The 17874-nt window shown below is 44.0% G+C and overlaps 1 protein-coding gene across 1 annotated transcript in view; it reads left to right on the forward strand.

Annotated features, from left to right (window-relative positions):
* The window catches only part of LOC120902913 (T-box protein H15-like), a 57244-nt gene that overhangs the window by 25970 nt on the left and 13400 nt on the right, over nucleotides 1–17874 (forward strand). The window contains exon 4 of the mRNA XM_040311995.1: nucleotides 13634–13919. Coding sequence (XP_040167929.1) covers nucleotides 13634–13919 — 286 coding nt within the window. The remainder of the gene's footprint in view (nucleotides 1–13633; nucleotides 13920–17874) is intronic.

Here is a 17874-nt window from a genome sequence, read left to right on the forward strand (position 1 = left end):
TATGATTGTAGTGACTTCCATAGCTTCCTTCAAACTCTAATGCAATCAATTGAGTTAAAAATAATGAATTTCTTATAATAACGACATCAAACCGCTCCGTCACCGCCTCTGCTACATGCCCGCAGCGTTCTAAGACTAGTTTTTAATTTTCCGCACCATAAACACCCACCGACACTGTCTCGCCGAAGCAAACGGGCACCACTTCGGTACCGACAGATGGTGCTCAATTTTCCAACCTCGCCTCGAAATGGGTGGGCCCACCGATTGGGATCACTTTTCACGGTCCAGTGTCGTCGGAATTAACTCGTCATTACAGCCATTGCTACTGGACTGGGTGCTGCCAGCGGTCGTCGTTTCTTGATTGAATAGCAAAAGGGTACGGGGGTGTGTGTCTGGCGGGTAATTTTTCATCTCGCGATTACAATCGAAACCAAGCGGGATAGATTTTTAATGTGGCCCGTGTGGTCGATGATTGTATCCTGCCCGGCAATTGATTCTGTGCACCCTCGTCGGCAAGGTGCAAAGCTGAAAAGCTGTGGCAAATTATCCGTTGTGATGTTGTGATATTGTGCTTAGCGATAGCCGGGAAGCATTCGATTGCATCCCCTCTAAACGGCACTGCCGACACTACCCCTCCACTGCTGGGCAATCGCACCACGGACAAACGGGTCGCGATCGAATTGTTCCCGTTCTGATGGCAGGAAAATCGGTTCGGTTGAAAATCAATGATTACGGTTTAATCATAATCATTTGGAATGGATTGAAAACGCTCGGGCCCCGTCTCCGAAAGGGCCCTGAAAGGCAAAACCGGCGACCGGGGGGAGCAGTATGCAATAATCGTTTATTCGTCGATAAAGCACAACGCATTTTCGCAACGTTTGGGACGAGGCAGATAATTAGCCGGATATTGCAATGTGTTAAATCGAGGGAACGGACCGAGCCGGAGTTTGGTAGCAAAGGGAAGAGAAGTGTGTGTGTGTGTGCGTGATGGGGCATGAAACTGGAACGGTTTTAGGAATGCTTTAGCACCACGGGTTTGCTCGACTTCGTTTAAGAGGATCCATTCAAAAAAAAGTATTTTCAATAGAAGTAACATACTTTAAGCATACTTTTAAAACTAAATAAATGTACTTTTGTAACACATTGATGTAATTTGATTGTAAAACATCATTGATAATTTATTCAATGTCAACACATTTAAGTTACACAAGACACAAATAAATAACCTAAGAACTTTGTTGAGTAGTTGAAAAAAGTAACATTAATAGACACAGGGAAAATATTTCAATGATTTCAAATGAAGACAGAAATTCACAAAATATAGTATAAAAAACAATTTACCCAATCATGAATGGAAATTATTCCACATCGAACATGCACAACCGATCGTTTAGCACTGTTGCATGTTGCTGCCAAGGGGAAAATCAATTGACACCGAACGCAAACGCACTCTACATACCTCGACAGCCCGGCAGCACCGGGGCCCGCATTAGCGCTCGCTTAGTTGCTTATGCATACGAATAATTGAAAATTACCGAGCCAATTTACGTCGAGCGTTTTGCGGGGATGCCTGCTGCTGCTGTTGCTGCTGCTACATGTTTCAAAATCCTCTCCACGCGACCACGGAACCGCGAACCTCGGACGAAGGTATTTTCCTTCGTCATTGCAACACAGAGCCCTGACCAAGAGCCCCGCCGAAGAGTACGGAGCACGCAAAGGGGCTTGAGTGACGGAAGATCGCGTCCATCAAGAATCGGAAGCGTTAGTGTGTATGTGTGTTGCGGCGCTCCGTTAAAACCAAAGAACGAAACGGAGAAACGGAGAAGATAAAAATCAGCTTACTTTGCGCTACCATATCCGGCCCCGCGAATGCACCCGTCCATCCGTCCCGATAGGGTGTGTGCTTGGCTAATTTAACAACCTGCGAATCGGGGTACCTTCAAACTGCAATCGGTACGATCGTGGCCGTTGCACTTGCGCCGCCAAATCATCATTGGTGGTTGGTCGTTGTTTTTTGTCGAAACCCAACTCCTTCGTAAAAGGTAAACAGTGCCACAGCTTTCCGGCGGTGATCAGTACCGATGTGCAACACTGTTTTTAAGCAACATCTTACAAAAGATCGTTTTGTTACGTGCTGTTGTTCGTTCGGACTCCCCCAAAAAAGGGAATTTTCGACTAAAACTATTGCGCAACAGCGCCAGAAGGAAGAACCCAATAAACAAACCAACCGCCAAGAAGGGAAATTGAAATTAGCATAATTAGCTTCCTGTTGCCGGCGTGTTAGGCGCGTCATTTGGTCGTATTAGACCAAATTAGATCCAAAACGCGGCAGTTTTGCACCCTCACAGTAAGGGTTTTGCAAACGTCTAAAGCAGAATGACGATCATGGGCGATCTTCAAACGAAGCCGCAGGTCAAAAGGTTAAATGCAACCACGGAAAGCGTGTGCCTTCTGCAGAGCGAACAAAGGAGCCCTTCGCTGTGTGGTTCTTCCAAAATTCTGCCAAATTAAGCTTACTTCTGGGGTCACTGCACAAGGGTCATTGCTAAATTAATAGCCGGCCGATGTAGTTAGGCTGACAAATGAGTGAATGGACCAGAACATGGCTAGTAGAAGGGATTAAAGAAGCCACGAAAATTATTTGATTTTAGTTGTGAAAATTCTTTCAGCCTGTTCTGCCGGTGGAACATTGAGCTAGAAATGAATCTGGAGAGTTGCAAGTTCAATGGACGAGTGTGTTTAGAGGTGTAACAACATACAAACTCACAGATACTTATAGTGATAGTTCCTGTGTTGGGATTTGTTCCCCTACCCGTAACGCCAATGCCAGCGAAGCGGCACATGAAAAATGTCAGCTGGCCGATGATTCGTGAGCATTAGCGGATGTCATCCGGCCGAATTTTGGGCTGTTTCGGGTTGGCGAATGGTGAGAGGATTGAAAATTCATACCGCCACGGCTGGGGACAACGGACAGTTAGCAGGCTCATGATTAAAATATGAGCTAGAGCCACATAAATCATCGGACAGGCAGCCATCGCCGCCGCAATGGTTCATGATTGGCCGAGAAATGAATGTGCCTGGCCAGATTAACGGGGCTGTTGATTTGAAATTCAACAGTGGCTTTCAGTGGAGGGAGATAGGTTTCTTTGTTCAAAACTGTGAGTTTGCTTGGAATTCATCGGCTCTGCTGTATAAATAACACCCTCATCATGGTAAGAAAATTTTGAAGTAACGAGGCGTTGTTGAGTTGGTGAAGCAGATCCCAAACATCTAAAAAAACAAACTCCGTTGACATTTACCGACTGTCATAGCGTGTCAACGCGCATTTTGAAGGGTTTCTACCGCCACACAATGAACTTGTTAGGATGTTTTATGGGAGCCACTACTGAAATGCATCACCGTCCACCATTGCATTCGCATTGGTAATGGCTGTAAAACTCTCACAACTGTATCCGCGCGGTAAGGTCCAGTTTAAGCTTGAGACCAACAAAATGGAAGAGGTCGAGGTTACAACAATGTGTGGACCGACTTCCAAACGCGGCCGAGGTAAGTTCATCAAATTTGGGGTGTCTAGGGAAATAAAAGACAAAAAAACCACTCCAAAACATGGTTGCTACTAGTGCTGTGGGTATTAATTTGCGGTTTGTCAGTTTTCAGAGATGATTCCCAGAGTGGACTGAGAAAGAAACTGTTGCTGGCACTGGGTGATTTTTAATTGGAAGTCTTTGCCGCCGTCTTGGTTGGGTTGAGCAGAGGTTTTTGGTCAGCTTTGCGATGAGATGAGCAATTGACTTACAAATTAGTTGCCACCCTTCGTTGCTGGATCGTTGCTCCGGGTGCGGGCTGTCAAGACCCAATCAAAAACCGCCGTTCCTCTGGTGCGTTTTACTACGCCTGCTCCGTAACCAACTACGCGAATTGTTACACTAACCCACCCTTAGCCACTTCAATTGCACGTGATCTTAACGCGATAGCGCGCGCGCACACACTGGGTTTGCTTTGTTACGGAAATACACGTCTGGCGAGCGGGATTGTGTTGATGAGGTTGATAGCAGCACCGTCGCTGATGAGTGTCGCCCACTAATTAACGTGTTAATTGATTGTTTCAATTGAATTGTGCACTGGGCGGGCAATGGCGGAAAGTCGAGCTGGTGTTTATTGCCAGACTGGGTGAAGTTTTGGAGTAGCTTTTCAGTGCTTTCGGTCGGCACAGGAACGTGCAAATGTTGTCAAATTAACGGGTGGATGGAGATGCACAAGGAAACACAAAATGAAACGTGAGGTTGTACAGTTTCGGTCGAAATGTTGTGTCGAAAACTCTTATTGGAAAGAAAATGTCACACAGCGAAAAACGTGCTTACAGTTTACACCTCGCCAAGCATTTTATCAAACAACCAGCCGCAATTAAAATAAAATGTGTCTAAGATAAGTAACAGCACAGCAAACTCAACACAGCGCAGAAACAAACTAAGTGTGGCAGAATCAGGTCAGAATGCATTCTACACATAATTATCATCATCATTACGTGTAATCAACCTCACAGCGACAATCGCTCACGCCAACGTTTCTGCACCGTTTCTGTCTCTCTCCCATGGGAAATGGAAGGCTTCCCGCTGCAGGCCAAGTGCAAGTGCAGTTTGCAACGAACAACAAAACAAAAACCAAGCAACCCATTGCCCCATGCCTTCGCTTTTCACACACTCACACAAGCACAACCATCATCAACAGCGCAGGGGAGCTAAGGTGATAATTTTTATTCGATTAGCCGTCCCGGCACCCCGGGCACCACCTTGCCACTCCTCGTGTGTTCTCAACAAACCACTGCGACAAAGAGCATGCAATTGTGTTTGTGCTGCACGTTTGGGTGCTTTCTTTCGCCCTCCGCAGGTTTGCAATTTACACCTTTTCCTTTGTCAACCGTGTGCGCTTTACTATCAAAACTGTGCCCAAGTGCCTAATCATAAGCGAGCAAAATGGCCTGAATAGGGGGGTGGTTGCATTGTCGAGTGGAGGAATTGTAATTGTATATTTGTGAGTATGTGTGTGTGTGTGTGTGTTTTGTAATGGATGAAGGTAGATCAATGTAGACGGCACACTCGTGGAGTATGAACTGCTGTACGTTGAAGGAATAGAAAGGTTTAATGATTAACCCTTAAAACGTATGTTAAAACGAGCTGAGCTCAAGCTGTGATTAGGGATCGTGTGAAAAATGATCAATTTGTTTATAACTTAAAGGCCGGTGGACACTGTCCGTACTTGCTAGTGTAATTTCGATTTTCACTAGCGCATCTGGCGACGGCTGGTGGAAGCTTTTTTAGGTATTCGAGGGAATGGTCATGCCGAATCTCAAAATTGAGTAGTTTTTTGATCATTTTTTGTCATGAAAATGGATGCGATGCGTGCTAAATATGTGCATCTACTTTTTACAAAACTTTTTTTTCATCGGAATTAATAAAAAAATATGGCAAAATATATTTATGTTGTTAATAATGATATACATATTTACTGAAGCGGCTCCAAATTGTTTAGTAAAATGCTTCAGTCAGCCGCCGCCAGATGGGCTAGTGAAAATCTAAATTACACTAGCGAGTACGGACAGTGTCCCCCGGCCTTAAGATCTCAAGATCACAAACACTCATCATATTTGTAACAACAGAATTGAGCTTTTTGTTGTTGTTATTAATAGGCTATATGTTAGGCGGTTTCACTTTTAACAAAAGAATCATATTGTTGTTTCCTAAAATTGTTGGAGTAACAGTTGTTGCCACTGAGTTTTGGCTCTAAAGTATCCATTTTTGATTCAAATACACCTATTTTTGTTCGCAAGTCAACATTTTTTTACTGTTGTGGATTTATCATAATAAATTTACAATGTTTTTGAGCGGATTTATGACAACTGTAATTTGACATAACAAAAAAATTACATAAAACCACCTTATAGGAATACTATATTTTTGGGGAATAAAGCTAATGGAATTTTATAAATTAAAAATACATTGTTAACAATCAAAATGATATGCCTTTTTACATTTTTTTCTAAAATTGGCATAAACATTGTTACAGTTGAAATTACATCAAATTCAATAATAATATCTGAATTATATTTGAATCGATCAGTTAGAATTAATTTAAAAACTTAAAACTTTGTTTGGAATTCTTTTGTAATGTAGTAACTGAAAATTTAAATTATTTGAAAAAAAAAACAGAAAAACAATTGCCTAAAACTTGAAAACATTTTTGTTTACATAAGTTGAATTAAGAACCATTTTAATTGAAAATATATAATATATTTTCAATTTTTATTTTTATACTTAAACGGTTACACGCAATTATTTAATTCTTGCACAAATGTCTGTTGTGCATTGAAGAGTTAGTAGCATTTTCGTTGGAAATATTGTTGCACCACTACAACCACTGTTGCCCGGCTGCACATTAATTGAGCCCATTTCCTTCGCCAATTTTTCCACCCCAGCCTTTCCCATCCACCATCCTGCCGTGCTTCGGAAGGTTCTCTCTGCCGTCATCCCCATAAGGGTTTCCTTCATTTCCCTGCATTGACGTACACAGCTCACACTCAACACTCGTGCGCGTGTAGTAGAACGCAATGAGTCGTTTGTGTCTGTGTGTGTGTGTGTTTGTGTAGTTCGGCCCTTGCGCTGAACCCGGGGTGTTGGTGGAAATTAACACTGCAAATCATTATCGCGATCGGAAAGCTGTGAACAAGCGGCAAAACATGCTTCTGCATCGCCTCACCACCACCAGCGCGAGGTGTTACAGGCCTTTACCCTGCACTGCTGCTCCCTGCGGGGAGGGGAGAGTAGGGCGGTAGAATAAGTTGCTGCATAAGAGGTTTGCAAGCAGAAACGGAGTGCGAGAGGGGAGGATGTATTGGGTGAGAAAAAAAAAGCATAACTACCTGCACCTGAAGCATGCGTGGCCAGCGACTACAATAACCGTTGGAAAGGCATAAACTCACATACACACACGCACAGGCAGTAAGTTCTGAAAAAAACGGGCTTGCGTTGCATTGGTGTGCGCAACACGCCAACTCGATTGCACTTCCTGTGCACCGGTACCCCCCCTTTTGGAAACGGGTGATGGTGGAAAAGGTGATGATAATGATGATGATGATGGTTGCAATGATGGTGATGACGATGCACACTCGTGCACTTGAGCGTCATAATACCCGGTGAGCCCGGTGTGGAATTATTTCGCGATCACTAGTTCCGCACCTTCTAATCTGCGGTTCTCTTGTTTTTTGCCCGGCCCGTTTTCCCTTCCACAGCGCTCCTTTTGCTGGTGGTGACCTTCCGTCCCCGTTGCAAGAAGCGGCCGGGTGATCCTTGGACGTGGCACCGACCAATTGCTGCTACAAGTTGAAAGAAGTAATTATTTTGATTAAGTCCTTCGCAAATGATGCATACGAATACGCTGCTCAGCGGGACAGTAAAGGGTTGGTAGGGGCGGGTTAGGAGAGAGAAAGGGAAGGGGTGGTATACTTTGATTGATGACATAACTCTTCGGGCACTTGACACCGGCCTCCGCGGTTCGGGGTGAAAATGTGTCAATTGCTAGATAATTGATGCGCATAATGTCGACCTGTGTTTTTTTCCGTCTGTATTATTTGAATGAACGACACTTAATGAAGATGAAGCACTGTGTGTTGGGTTTTGCTGTGGGTTCTTAGACGAGATGAGTTAGTAAATCAGTGTCTATCCTGGCCATATAAAAGACTAATCCTTTTAAGATGATCAAACACACTTGTAAATGTTTGCTTGTGTAACATGATTGACATAATACGCTCTGTGTGTTGTTAAATGTAAGTTTAGGTCACCTTTAAATAAATTAACAAAAATGTTTGTTTAGGCTATGAGCTTCAATTTAACCAAATAATTAATAATTACAAATTTTATTATTTCAATAAAACCCTTAACATGTATTTTGTCAAGTTGTTACTCATGAATTGAAATTCTTTGAAATAATCACTAGTGATACAAATTAGAGGCTGTTGTTTAATACGTTTTCGCATATTATTGTATCATAATTATATATTTTTTTAACGTTCATGTTCTAAAATGTTTGTACATTATTCGAAGTTCAAGCTATCCGTTTCTAAAATGTTAATTTGCTTCCATAGTGTTGAGTAATGTCTTAACTTGTAGCAGAATCGTTCAGTTTTCTGAGTACATTAAATAATTATCTCAACATTGTAAGCATCGTTAAACATAGTAAACAATGTAATGAACACAGCTATTGAAAACAAACATCTAAATTTAATAAAAACACTCCATAGACTTTCGAAAATGAAGCTATTAAAGCGGGGGGCGAGCGCTCTCTGCTACGAAACTGTTATTCGCAGCAAATAAACAACCTTCGATTGGCTCTCCATACCTCTCCAGATGAATGATGATCGAAGCAACCGAAATATTATGCTTCCCAGCCGGCCATCTAAATGCGGCCAGCCTTTGGAGCGTCTCCTTACCCAAGGCCAAGCCGTTGATTAAGCTAATGTGATAATTTTTCGTTTGCCCATCTAATTTATCACCAGCAGCCACCACCAACCACGCACGTGGACGCACAGGGCACACAGTCCACTCGGAGCACCCGTTTGTTCGCTTTAATTTTATGCATTCGCTCCCCAAGCTGGCAAGCTCTTGAGGCTAAAGAAGGAGAGAGCGAAAAAGGGAGAGAGGAGTAGCTTTGCTTCATTAGGAATATTTTTATCACTTGTCCAATAAATAATAAAAGTTTTACCCCGGCGCGAACAGTTGCCTGTCCCGACGGTACGGCCGACTCCGACTCACTCACAAACACGTGTAAAAGCACGCACACACACACTCACAAGAACAATGATCAATTATTCAGCGGGCAGGTGACATTGATTATGCTTGCAACAAAGGTCCCAGCAGTAGCAACATAAACCAGCACTGGCAGCCGGCAGCAAAGCGTTTCGGGATCGGCGCACGGTGACACGATGACGCTGGTCGCTTAATTAAGTGACACCCGGCCTCTGCGAAGGTTTTGCGCTGCTCTTCTTTTCTATTTGCTTTTTTCCGCCTGCCGGACTAATTTCCCCCGGTTGTTTTGGTTCCCGATCCGTGTTCTCATCGTTTGATCTTATTTTATGCAATGCTTGACGCGCAATGACACCTTCCCCCGCTTTGCGACCCTTCGGGATGACATTTTTGCGCAACACACGGGCCACAGGGCAGGATGAAAAGGCCTCGCGACAGCTTGTCAGTCATTTGTCTGGTTACGCGTCAAAACCTCGTGCTCGCCTCGGTAGTGCAGCATCGGGGTGTGATGACCCGGGACTCGGCCCGGTCGGCCTGTCGCGGTCTGTGTCACTCCGGTGACACTCCCGGGAGCGGCTGTCAGTGGGTTGTGCAAATTGTGTGTCGTGAAAACATTTGTGCGCTCGTGCGGGAAACGGGAGGGAGGGCGAGGGGGGGGGGGCGGGCGATGATTGTTGGTATTGTTGGTGGCCGTGGCCGTCGGAAAAATCACATTTTGACACGTTCAACAATAAGTTTAATTGATGCCGGATGATAGGAATGATGTTTGCGCGACGAGGAGGAAGCTTGCGGAGCTGCGGCGAACGTTTGCTGGGTTTGTATGAAATGAGGAGGAGTTGAGCGCGCGAGGAGCAAACATTTGTTTCATTTGTGGTAAAAGTTAATTCAATGAACAGTGGGTGCAATTATGTTGGAGTGAAGAGCAATTACATTACATTGTAAGGCACGTTAAAGCAGGGAAGTGTCCTGGTGAGGCGTGAAGTGTTCAAATTTACATGGGACAGCTTCTTCGACTATCTCTTGTAAGAAACCGTTGGTGAATTGCAATAAAAACATTTTTAGACAATTTTGTTTTTTTCATAATTTGATAACATTTAATCGTTATACCTAGAACAAGACGACACTCAACAAGGCTGAATTGTATGCTCAAACTTCACGTTTTTCACAAGCAACTCTGCTCTTCTCCATTCCTATCCGCATAATAACTGTACTGAATCGAGTATCCAATTGCTACAACGAGTTGTCTCCTTCGTCGCTGACAACAATCGGCTGACAAATCTGGACAAATTTTATGGCGTCATGCTATCTAATGCTCGACACATTTACAAACGCACGCCGCACGATGCAATCACGCAATCAGAATCGCTTCCCATGTGTTTCTCTCCTTGCCCAAAAAGGACACTCCAGCAACACACACACAGAGGTTTGTCGCCTTTGTCCGTATGTCCGGAAATTACGATCAACCCAAAAATTCGTTCCGGGTTTTCCGAATGTCCGGGTGGACATTACACAACAGTGTGACCGCAAGGCGCTGGGTGGGGCACAAAATTTATGACCCAGTGTACGATAATTTCGTCCAATAATCATAACCCAGCTAATCTACGTAGTAAAATCTTTATCGCTCAATACACTGGGTGTTACGAGAGTGTGTGTGTGTGTTAGGGGCTGTTTGTGATTAGTACAGGAAGCTAGTAGCAAAACACGACGATTGTGTGTGTCGTTTCGAGTCGCGGTGTATCCAAAAATCTGAACCGATTTCTGAGTTAGACCGTTTTGGGGAGGAGGGTGGGAATTCCGGAGGTGACACCCCTTTCAATTTACGCGAGGGAGTGAAGGTTGTGCAGTTGTGCACTGGATGTCCACACCCACCCGTGCGAGGGGTCTCCGAGCGAGGACATAAATTTAATTGAATAAAATGGCCCCCACCGGGCCGAACGGTGCCGCAACGACCGAAAGGAGAGGAAGGGTGAACGGTCACTGGAGCGCTAATATCTCAATCTGAACCAAAGAATGACTTAAATTCCGTACCAGGACGACACAAAGCACCGTCGTCCTGCGTTGTGTGTTGTGCAGCAAACGGGATAATTTATTGGCTTCCAGCGATGGTGGGTTTAGATAAGCGGGCCAAATGTGCTCATTCGTTGCTGGTATTGGATTGAGTTTGGAATAAAGGGCGGTATTAGTAAATGAATTGTTAGCTAATATAAATGCAGGTTGTGCAGCAAATGCTTAATGATTGTAATTAAATTTGGTTTATTATTGGAATGCATGGTGTGGATATACACATTTACTCACATGCTTTGTAGATTTCGTGCAACGAAATACATTGAATTAATTTGAAATTTAAATTTAGCGAAATTAGTTTGAAATACATTATGAAAAGACCCAAATTTTTGTTTCTACTTTTATGCTACCTCTAAACACTGCTTATGTGAACATATACAAATAGTAATGAACGTACCCCCTGTGTTGGCCTGTCCCGTAGTACAGTCGTCAACTCGTACGACTTAACAACATTCCCGTGATGGGTTCAAGCCCCAAGTGAACCGTGCCGCCATACGTAGGACTTTTGACCTATCCTGCTATGGGGGAATCAATAAGACATTGAGAGCCAAGCCCGCAAAAAAGTGGTACAGGCAGGCCTTGACCGGCAACGGTTGTTGAGCAACAAAGAAGAAGAATAAGAATGAACGTACAGGCGGTTCCCAATATTTACACGGTTTATGAGGACCCAAAATGGCCGCTAAATAAGTGGGTATCTTGAATTTCCGCGTAAGTCCATCTCGTGATTTCCAGCCAAAATATCTCTAATTTTTGAGTAATTCTGCAACTTGTCACTTATTTAATTATTTTACTTGAATTTAGCTGAAAAAACCATTTTAAACCTTTTGAAGTGGGTTTAAACATTCGATCGAAAGGAATATTATTTGGCATTTAACCATTGATGGGCCAAATCAGTATAGTTTGTTAAAAGAACTGTCAAATTGAGAAAACCGCGTATAAGTGGTACCGTGTATCTCGGGGACTACTTGTACATGTATGTAAGTGATTTATTAAATTAACGCACGTAAAGAATTAGTATAACTGTGTTTACTCAACACACCCTTGCATATCCTACGAGGGGAAGAAATGTTAAATAACAAAGAATTCAATTTGTATGATTTTATGAGGTTGGCGTGCCTTGGCAAACTAGAATTAGAACCTTTGCCGTTGGTCTTAACAAAGAGGTGTAGACACATTAAAACCTGCCGTTAAAAATATTTTGGCTTGATTTAGATGATTATTGGATTCATTGAAAGTATTTGTTGCATGACAATGAGTAGAAGCGGTAACGAACCAAACATATCGACTATAATAATATTCTGAAAAGACCGAATGGTATTTTTGAGAGCTTAAGGGCTTTTTGTAACAATTCACAACAAGATTCACCCAAATGGAAAGATAGTATCGATCGAGTTGTTGTCAAATTCATAACTCTGTAACAGCTCCTTGAAAAAATAAAACAAAAAAACCTTCAAAACGTAACGGCCACTCATCGTTACTGGTGTCCCCTATATTATCGCTCCTATCTGCAGACGTACATACACTTTGACACACCCTAGATGCACCCGGTTTTTTTCGCGCAGACACGTTGCACACTGCTGACGTGTGCGTTAACGTGCGCAAAGAAGATGTGCACCGCGGATAGGCAGCGCGGTAGTTGTGCATCGGTCGCTCCCCGTGTCGTGAGCCGTTCGAGATGCAACGTGTCGATGGCGTAGATCGGGAGGTTCGGTTTTATTTTGCAACGGGTTGCAAAGTGAAAAACAAAAGCCCCGAGCGCGCCCTATCGCCCGACCATCGGCTCACAGGAAAAAGGGCTCACAAATTAGCAATTATGAATTATGTTGCTTATCTGCAATTATCACGCTTTAGTAAAAGCTAAGAAGGAGGCAAAAAAAAAGTACGATGAACGAGCAGCCAACAACATCACAACAAACATGAAATGTTTGCCCGCGCCTTGTAGCAGGGCAGACCTGTCAGGTGTGTCTATTCGCTGGAGGGCACACGCACACACACATACACAGAAAGACAGCGGCCAAAGCTGCCCGAAGGATGGAAGCAAGGGGGAAAAGGTGCTAGATAAAACTTGAGAAGCAAAAGAAGCAATATTCTTCGTTCGTCGCTGCAAAATATGGATGGTTGGATAGGCCGTCGTGTCGAGCCTGTTTCTACCCCTTTCGAGCTTTGCGGGTGGCCACCGTTGATGGCGAGTGAGGCGAGGTTGCGTGTCCCTAGCGTGTACACGGGAAGGGTTGTTAATTTTCAATGTTTTCGACATTCGAGCAGGGAGTTTAGGCTTTCGGGGATCGTGTCGTTGCCGTTGCCTGCATCGAATGGACTGTTGACAGGTTCGTTCGTGGCTGGAACCGGATCAGGCGACATTGGAATTCAATGTATGTAAGATGTGATAGGCAAGGAAATTCTACAATCAATTTCGCTGGTTCAGAGTTTAGCAGAATATACCAACTGATCTCGGCTGGCATCTCGACAAGCATACAGTAGCCCGCTACGCTGGGTATTGAAATATTGAGCGTACTTCAGCAATTAATGTTTGCTCGCAGCTTCCAATCTAGTCCATCGAGCGCATACCCTATTGACAGGCTAAGTGTTGCAGCTGAAACCACAACTCAAACGCACTGCTGAAGGTGCTGCTGCGGTCTCAGACGGCACGCAATCGCTTCGATCGGGCAGCAGAAACAACCTGCGCACCATGGGTGGGCAGCAGGACACCTCACCGCACTCGCACACCGTACTAACCACATGTTTTCTTCATCTGCCGTCTCTCCCGTCCACAGGCGCATGTTCCCGACCGTACGCGTCTCCTTCTCCGGTCCGCTTCGCCAGGTTACGCCGGCCGATCGGTATGTCGTGCTGCTGGATGTGGTCCCGGTTGACAACCGGCGCTACCGTTACGCGTACCACCGTTCGGCCTGGCTGGTGGCAGGGAAGGCCGATCCACCGCCGCCCGCCCGGCTCTACGCCCACCCGGACACCCCGCTCGGGGCCGATGCCCTGCGGAAACAGGTTATCTCGTTCGAAAAAGTGAAACTAACCAACAATGAAATGGACAAGAATGGTCAGGTAAGTCAGATCGGTTTGGCACCCCCCCCCCCCCCACTCCCACCAAAAATCATAAAAACTACCCCGTTAAAGCAAACATTGTCCAGCACACCAGAACAAGGGAATTCTTACCGCGCACGTCATGCGCACGCGTAATTTGATACGATCTTATAAATCACGACCACTAGGAGCAGCAGCAGCAGCAGCAGCTTTTGGAGCTCTCCTTTGGAAAGAAAACCTCCACTGCAGGCAAATCCAATCGCTGAAGACGAAAGGGCTGGCAGGCAGAGGAAAAGGTTGATTAATTTGGAATCATTAGCCAGTCGACAGGCAAAACATAACCTTCAGAATTCCATCGAACTGAACCTGGCGTGTGTTACGGTGAGGGTTTTGTCTGCTTTTTTGCCCTTTTTGTTTTGGAGATGGAGATAGACGGGTAAAACCCGACCCCAAGCCACCGTGACTTCCCCAGTGTGCGACGAGTGAACGAAAACAAATTATTTACACGATTTTTGTCTGTCAAATTATTTCAAACTGACTTAATTCTTGTCGTTAGCGCTGAGATACGGCCTGACGCTCCGGAACCCCAGCTGGAGCCGCCGCGGTTAAGACGTGTCAGTGGAGTCAGCTTCTTATGTTACAGCTTCTTTTGTGTTTTTGGCGTTTTGCGGGTGGAACGAGCGAAGTGACAAGTGACTGGTTTTCCTACTCTCTTTCGGAGAGAATGAGAGAGAACGAGCAAGATCGCCATACTTTGATGAGTTGTTGAGCTCCCGGTTTCTTATTTTGGGAGGGTACATTGATCGCTAGAAGTGAAAAATCGTCCTACCAGTTCCCGCGGGAGCATCGCTACAGATATGGAGCTTCTGGGAAAACAAATCATTCCAAACCTTTTCCGAGAACCTCAGAGACTGAATGGGAGCATTCCGGGGTTTGTATGGCGGGAGGATGACTCCAATCTCCCAACAGTGCGTGGCGACAGTGGCTGGCGAAGGTTGTGGCGCCAGTCGATCTTTCACGTCCCGTTTCCCCGTGAAACGATACGAGTGAGTTCATCTGTTCTTTGTTTTGACAGATGACAAGTGCATCGTGACACGTATTAATTATGAAGTGCACTGGCGCACACTGTCAGCTGGAGCAGGAGAAAGGCCAAGGCTGCAAGGAATTCTTGAATCTGGGTGCAAAGGGAAGAAGTTGATGCTCCCAATGTCTCTAGCTCTTATTAACACACTTTCGCTGGAGAATTTCACTGGAAAACGTAACGATCTACTGCGAGAAAATCGAGTTGTTGTCCCTGGTAAGAAGTGAAAGAAAACGCATAGAAATGTCATTTATAATCATGCTCATTAGGAGCGGGAAGTATCAATCGTCGTAGGTCATAATTTATTGGTACCGTTTCGATAGACTCCGTTAGAAGAGAGCGGAGAATTTCACCAGAGAAGTAACCAGCAAATGCAGCATCCCTGATCATTCAATCGAACACAAAATCCTTTTCAGTCAAGATTCTCCATACTATGTTTCAAAAGTCCCCTTCTTCTCCGCCAGTTTTCGTATGCAAAACAGCCTGCCAGGCTGTTGTTAATTTGCAGTAGCCTTGCAAAGGCAGCCTCCAGCAGCCACCCAGCGCGGTGTTATTATTTATTGAAACGAGTTGGCTATAAAATGGATAGAATTTCTCGCACGCTTATTTATTCGCTGAAATTTTAACACAGCTGAGCGGGCCCAATCTCCGGACCTTCCAGTTGAGCTTATGCCAGAGAAATCAACGGCAAAGACCACGACCACCACCACCATCACCACCACCACCGCGGCCAAAAAGGTGAGAAGCGTAAATGGTGATTTGATGAAACCGATATCGATCTTTTTTCGAACGACGACGCTGGACGACGTTCGGAGAAAGGCCCGCATCGTATCGAAAGTGGTTGTGCCGAACGTTGAGACGAGGTGGCGAGCGGAGAAAATAAATATCAATAATAAAGATATAAATATCTAAGACATCGATACAGTGTGGCGAGGTATCATCGTTCATGTTTCGAATTTATGACAACTCTCCCTTTGGCTGAGCTAGGCCCTGCCTCACCCTTGGTCTGGGGTCTGGCTTCATTCGTGTTCGGTCATTCGGCTTGCACTGGAGTTCAGAATGGTCCCCTGGTAGCGATGCGGGCAATACTGCAAACTAGCCAGCGGTAGAAACACATGTATGTGTGGCAATGGTACACGCGTCTAGATTACGTTAGGTGGATGGTGAGATTAAAAAAGAATTACGTACCCGTGGACCCGGTGTACCTGGGGACAACAAATGTGAGGATATAAGCGAGCTAATCTAAAACAATCTTTCTCCCTAGGGAGAGAGTATCATCCATTGGCCCGTATCGTATAAGAAAACACGACTCGATTGCGATCGAAGCAAAATTGTCGATCGAAATCGAAATCGACTCGAAATAGGTATCGCATACGATTTGTCGATTTCGATCGAGAAAACTTATACGATCGACTTGTCGAGCAGTTTGCGTTCTGTCAAACAGCGGTTTGTTTACATTGCGAATGCAGGGAGCAGTGAATACATGTGAATGAGAATACATTTTATCATTGTGCTTTGCTATTTAATGATGATTGCTTCAATTTTACTGTACAATCGTGATCGTCGATCCGCAAATGTGGATTTAAAGAAATATCGGCGAAAATTGCGAAAGGAATTAGATCCTTTGAGTTTAGACGATGCCGCGTAAGTAAACAGTCCGGGTAGAAGAAGCACTTGTACTGATAGCTTGCTATAGTTTTAGGAAAAATTTCCGGATTTCGAAGGATTTATTTTTAAATAGGTTTTGAAATAAATAGTAAAATCCACAAATGTTGCCATTGAACAAATGTTGCCATTGAACAAATGTTGCCGCAACATGTTCATAGACCTGGGCCTTAAAAGAGATCGGAGATTAGAGAACGTTAGGTTATTAAATTGTTTTTTATTTATTTATATAATATTTTTATGTAGACAATGAAGCCATTCGTCTCATTTGCCTCTTTAAATCAATGGTTCAATCTGATTTTGTAAACTGACATTCTTTTTTGCAAGCCATTTGTGGTTTGGAATTGCCTTATTCCGGAAAGTCTTCGTAAACTTAAAACTTTCAGTTGATTTTATTAAACATTTTTATCTGGTTTATATGTAGTGCTGGTTTGTATTCTCTATATAGCCAATACGTCTCAACATTCAAACGATTCGCCCAAAGTTAATGAGAATTTTACTATAATAGAATTATACGACAGGTATATATAAAAAATCATATTGCTACAGGAATGGCAATACATTTTTTTTTGTTTTGGTTATACCGTAATCTCATGCAGCAATAGGATAGCTACTTCGTCATCGGGAAGTTGTGACAACACTCGTGTAGCTAAATAGGGCGCACTAACTGTACCGCATGTGACGGCACACAGTTTGTAAGTTTGCAGTGATTCGGACGGTGCTGGCTTCCACACGATGAGTTGTAACGATGTATCACGATCATTTACTAGCTCATGGACTGACGAGAAAAAATTCAGATTTGTTTCGGTTGAAAAAACGTGTCAACTAAAAGGCACAAATTCAATAGTTGGCAGGGAATCGAAGTTCAACAAGTGAATTCAGCTTGTATCAACTTTGGGCCACTTTGGGTATTAACTTTTTCTCTTTTGGTGTTACCGGCCAGTCTAAGCAACCCATAGGCTATGGTAACTTTTGGTTTAGACTTCAAGAGGTCTTTGACTGAATGAAATATGGGGCCTCACAAAATGTGAGGGGATTTAAAATTGTCCGAGACTAGGGACTAGGGCCAAAAAGCTCAAAGTCTCTTTAAAAATCAATAAAAAAATGTGTGTGTGTGTGTGTGTGTGTGTGTGTGCACATATTTATGCATATTTAAAAATATATAGTTTAATTTTCATTACAAATGTTTCAGTATTTTAAAACAGATTTTTATTCATTTATTGTTCCATA

Source organism: Anopheles arabiensis, chromosome 3 (assembly GCF_016920715.1).
Source record: "Anopheles arabiensis isolate DONGOLA chromosome 3, AaraD3, whole genome shotgun sequence".
Classification (NCBI taxonomy): domain Eukaryota; kingdom Metazoa; phylum Arthropoda; class Insecta; order Diptera; family Culicidae; genus Anopheles; species Anopheles arabiensis.